Source organism: Gavia stellata, chromosome 12 (genome assembly GCF_030936135.1).
Source record: "Gavia stellata isolate bGavSte3 chromosome 12, bGavSte3.hap2, whole genome shotgun sequence".
Taxonomy (NCBI): Eukaryota; Metazoa; Chordata; class Aves; order Gaviiformes; family Gaviidae; genus Gavia; species Gavia stellata.
This window is the reverse complement of record NC_082605.1, coordinates 25,251,452-25,257,206: the sequence shown is the minus strand read 5'-3', so window position 1 is coordinate 25,257,206 and position 5,755 is coordinate 25,251,452. Positions and strand designations below refer to the sequence as shown.

General features: G+C 36.2%; 1 protein-coding gene across 1 annotated transcript; it reads left to right on the top strand.

The window, feature by feature from the left end:
• Positions 1–3,564: 3,564 nt before the first annotated feature.
• GHRL (ghrelin and obestatin prepropeptide) lies at positions 3,565–5,755 on the top strand. Its single transcript, XM_009818599.2, has 4 exons — positions 3,565–3,672; positions 4,171–4,284; positions 4,758–4,866; positions 5,736–5,755. The coding sequence occupies exons 1-4, from the start codon at positions 3,565–3,567 to the stop codon at positions 5,753–5,755; spliced, it is 351 nt and encodes a 116-aa protein (XP_009816901.1).

Here is a 5,755-nt window from a genome sequence, read left to right as displayed (position 1 = left end):
TTTTCGCAGGGGCCTTCTCAAGGCTCTTGACAGTCTACCTTCAGCCAAGCCACAGTAATGTTGTCCTCCCATCCATGGTATTAGCTTTGCAATAGCTGGGAAAGTATTAGTCCAGGAGAGACTAACACTGTCTGTAGTGTAAAAGAACAAAGACTTGCCTTCAGTTAAACTTATGTGCCATTACACTTCAAGCAAGTATAATTGGCTTGAACAAACCACACCTCAGTATGCTTTCAGCTAAAAGCTAAAGCACTCTTCCCCTCCTACAAGAGAGAAAGTACTTGACTAAAAGGTCACGTTTTCCCTTTATTTTTTAGTGAACATTTGAACACCACAAGTGAACAATTCACAGCATTCCTCCTTCTCCAAGGTAGTGGTTCCTAGGCATGCTCTTTGTTTTGCATAGTCAAGATAATATACCCCCTTTTCTAGAAAAAGAAACCTTATTTTATGATAGTTATCTATACTAACCAAATAATATCCTAGTTGCTTTCTCAGAAACACATAAATGAATTATCTTTCTATATACCAACAGAAGTATGCAACATTCCTGTTCTTGTTTAAATGCACGGTAGCCTTACTCAAAAAGATGAATCAACTCATCTAGAAATTAGCATTACATTCAGACAGTTCCATTTCAAATTATACTCGCTGTTTCAAATTATTTCATGCTGTTTTCCATTTCTGCTAAGATCATAATCGTAACTGCTAGGCTGAACAGGCAACCTTTCATTCCCAGTACCATGCCCACTACTTCTTTGATACAGAGTACCCAGTCACCTAAGAGGGTTTTGAGTTGACTTTAACTGCTGTGGAACTTAACTTATACAAACTTGAAATCAAGCACATATTACCTCCAATAAAAAGGCTCAAAAATGAAGCCTCATTCTTAGTTAGCTTTTACCACACTTCATTCTAAAGAAAAAGGGCACTAAATACTTAAGTATACAAAGAAAAGATTTTGCCTGTAGCGGTATTAGGTTCCACAATTCACCATGTTAAAAGTTATCCTTAAATTTTATGAGTTTTAATACTTGAGAATTCAAACCTACTTAGCAGCAAGGCCCAGTTCAGCCTGTTATTCCTTCATACTCAAGATGAAATGTATTAAAATGGTTTCAAGTAATGATCAAAGTATCCCCAACAATTATAATTGATAAAAGATTAAAGAGTTACACAGTTTATTCATTGCAAATATAAGCATTAGGTGAAAGTTTTTCAGTTGCTCTTGACAACAAGCTTCATGTTTTTGGATGTCTAATCCCCTCCTTCTCATACTTGGGGTCAGGACTGGAGAAAAGAAAGAGAGGAAAAGAATATACTCAGCGTAAGTTTCACACTGAAGAACTTAAAATTGCTGCTCAGTCTGATGAATGCCAATGTGGTCTCTCTGGTGCCCACAGTGCACCATCATTCTTCCCTATCTAGTCTGAGAAGAAGAAAAGTTCATGTCTCATGATGACCGAAAGGAGTTTCCACATAAGAAATTAAGTTCTAGCATACAACCTGCATTGTTAAGTTTGTGATGTTTCTGGCATGTCTCCTACTGATACACTGGTTAACGAGGCTGTCTTTAATGGCAAATGTGGTCACTTGAAACTTAGAAAACAAACAAAACCCACTGGTTTGTACAACAGCCTATCTAAATCCATATCCTACACTTCTATTTTCCTCACTACTTTGGAGTGCTGACAGGCCTTATTAAAGCAGAAGATGCTGATCCAAAGACAAAGCTTCTGGAAGCCACAGGGAACACATCTCCCTGTCATGTTGGGAATCCAGAAATAGCTTGATTCTAGGGCCAGCCCAGAACAAAAGACAAGTTTGCTATGAAAATGCAAGGGGCTTCTGCTTCCTTACCGTTTCTGGTAGGATCCAGAAGCTCTTGAGCTATCATTGCCTGCTTTCTTTGTGCTATGAGGTATTTTTATTAACCAGCCCTCAGATAAAAGCCAAGATGAAGATTAACTCTATCAGAGTTTCTTAACCTAGCTTTGTTGCTAGAGGGGTTTTTGACCTATCACCTCCATTTGTTTTCAGCTCCCTTATCACACTTACTAGCTTCCTCAGTTTTACCAATTCAGCTGATACCAGACACATTTCAGAAGTTATTTTCTTTTAATATTTAAATGATTTCACAAATCTGATTTACAGCATGACTGCACAATGTTTGAAATACTCAACCAGAAAGCCACAACATGAGACATGGAAAAAGGAAAGCTCTTAAATCATGTCTGCAGAAGAAAAAATGAAACTGCATCCCCAAATAAAACTAGTTTTCCAACTCCACAGATGTGCTAAAGATACACAGACTTATTTGGTCAGAGCACAGTCAAGATGGTTTTAAATGGCTCCATGTTACATTTTCTCCAACAGCAAATCTGATTTAGCTAAATTCCTCCTCATCTTCCCATCTTTGCACACTTCCCATGCCTACCTCAATCCTACTACTGGAAGTTTGTAGGGCTGCAGTGTAAAATGGATCCTACAAATTAGCCAGGTCCTTCAAGTTAAAGTAGAATACAAGCAACAGAAGTTGCAAATTTGTCATCCTTTATCATATATGCCTTCTTTTCTCCTACTCTTTCTCAAGTTAAAAAAAAAAATCCCAATTTCTCTTCATGGGATTTTTCTAGACCCTCAGCCATTGCTACTAATCTTCACTGAAGTTTTAAAAATTTGTTAATATTCCGTTTTTAGAGTAATGGAAGCCAAGTTTCCTAGGTATCATTTTCAGTTTCAGCCTTCCAGCAAAAGCCAACAAAATCCGATAAAACAGAACCTGGGAGAGAATACACAAGAGAGGGAATGCACTTAAAGGCAAAAATGAGAAACATAGCTGTCACCACAGGTAAAGAATACATAACAGCTCAACTTCTCCATTTCTGTTACATCACGTCAGATAATAAAAAGGGTTAGGGGCTTTTCCTTTTTGAAAAATACATGTTACAGTTGTTAATTAATTTTTAAAAGGAACAATGTTAATGCCAAAGGAAAAAAGGAAACTCTCACTTCATTCCCTACACAATTTCATTACACAAAAATAAACGCAGCAACAGATCTATGCACTGTTTTCACTTTTTTGTTGATTTTGTTATCTTACAAGCAGGCCAAGTTTCCAAGGAGTTTAAATACATATAAGATTACATTTCCAGCAATACTGTAGCACAGAACAAATATTGCGCTCCATATATAAAGTGCTTCAGAAAACAGCTGTTTAGTGAAGCCACGAAACTAACCAGGTAAAGTTTCAGAGAATTTTCAGCTTTTGCTGGTTTTTCTATGTAATTCCTCTCCACTAACCTGTCTGTTCCAGTTACTACATCTAAGTTGTAAAAGAAAACACTGTAAGCAATAATCTCTTTTGGACAGGGTATTTTTACCTTTAGCATATAAAAATTACGTTTGTTTTATACATCCATCCTTAGAAATAGTTTCAAGTCATTCAAGTCAGGAGAAAGATTTTAACTGGATCTGGATTCAAATAAATACAGAAATTGTAAAATATGTTTAATTTTTCAACCTGTGCTTTCAGGTTTGACACCCTGCCTCACGAAGATAATCATGTTTCTCAGAGGTACTCTGATGGGAATTATTCTTTTCAGCATCCTCTGGACAGAAACTACTCTGGCTGGCTCTAGTTTTTTAAGCCCTGAATATAAAAAAATACAGGTAAAAAAAATTCAGAAAAATACTTTAAGATTATTCTCCTCTATAAGTCCTTAAAACCAATATTCTTTACAGCATTCAGAGAAGCTTTTAAAAGATTTATTTTCTGGAAGAGGAAGGAGTTATTCCTGTACTTCTGTAACAAACCATTAGCATTGTATTCATGCTATGAGAATATGTATCTAGTCTCAGCCACTAAGAATTAATAATCTGAAAAAAAAAACCAAGAGAAAGCATTCATTTAAATAATTTGTTGGCATCTTTTTTGAAAATTAACTGTAAGGTGTTTGTTCTTTAAGGAACCCTTCAACCAAATTCCTGTTAAAGTGCATGCAGCAACAGTAGTAAAATTATTATAGACCTACATATCATATATACATAAGTGTATAATGCCTTCAGCTAATTTCCTGCATCTGTGTTAATTATGGGTTCTAATTTCCCCACTACAGCCTAGTTTGATTATGGAAAGAATATATAGATGTTATTTTCCTTGCTTTCTAGCAACAAAAGGATCCAAAAAAACCCACAGCACAATTACATCGTCGAGGCACAGAAGGCTTTTGGGATACAGATGAAGCAGGGGCAGAAGATGACAGTAACAGTATTGAAATTAAGGTCTGTGTTTTTTCTTCTTGTTCACATACAAATTTAAGGGGTAGGGTTGGGTAATACAATTTTTGTCACAGGCAGCAGTACAAATTAAAACTACAATCATTTTTAACTTGAAAGGCAAGTAGGAAAGGGCACATGAAAACTGCCAGCAATGATGGTATGAAATTATTTAAAATTAGCTGCAGTAATTCAGATCACAATCTCCTATTTAGGATTCACTTACATTTCAGAACTAACATACAGTAATGTGAGTTTCTTGTAAAGTTTTCTTTTCTCGAGTTTATTGTGCAGTTTGGTCTGCAGTAGCTATACACCCTGTTTCTGAGATTTTGATTACATGTCTCAGCACCAATAAGCGAATAGATGGAATAACTTTTTATACCTCTTGCTTATCATCATTTCCATGAATAAAATTAACTTGCAGTGTCCTCGTCCAGAACTTGTCTGTTAAACTCTGTCTTTTAATGTTTTTATAGTTTCATGTTCCCTTTGAAATCGGTGTCAAGATAACAGAAGAAGAGTATCAAGAATATGGACAAGCACTGGAGAAGATTCTAGGGGACATGCTTGAAGAGAATGCTAAAGGTACTGACAACCAACTCATAAAAGCTGAGCTTTAAAAAAAACCAAAACACACACAACACAAAACCAAAACAAGCAAACCACCAAACAAAAACACCAACACCACAAACCAAACAACTCTTGCATTTGTCATGCAAGACATTCAGAGCAGCATTTCAGAAGTGATTGGGACTAAGTTACCACTAAGAGAACCACTGAAGTATCTGATGTTCAGAAACTGCTAGTTGACCTTTGAAGAATCACATTGAAGTATATTGGGCAGAAGGGGAAGGCTTCCTTTCCTTACACTACCAATCTTTTTTCTTCCCCTTGCCCTGAAATCCCATCATTTCCCTGTTTTCTCAGCTAAGACCTTCACAATTTTCATGGTGAAAAGTAGTAAAAACTTTATTGTCACTAAGATAGTTCTAGCTGATTCACTGGTAACTAAAGTTCTAATGACCAACTCCCACCCCAAGCTATCTGGTTTTTACATTTACAGCCTGTCATACTTTATTTGCACTCACCCATGTTAAGTTGATCTTTCTGAATCTTGTTTTAATGTTTATGTCAGTCTTAATAGCTGCGTTACATATTCCAACTACAAATCATTTCATGCTTCCGCTTTCACCCTGCTTTCAGGCTCTTAAGACTTCCCCCAAGCTTCTCTCTCCATTTTCCTCTGAATTTCTTCTGAAGGGCTACTTCTATGGCCGTTATACAAATAAGACCGTCTTATGCATATGTGCCCTTACACGATGTAAGTATGTGAAAGTCACCTTACCTTCTGCCTTCAGTTGAGCACTTGTAGAACTTTTAGACAGATTATCAAAACAGGATTTTCAGAAAAAATATTAAGACTATCAAAATAACCTTATCTTTTGTCTTTTTAGAAACTCAAATGAAAAACTAA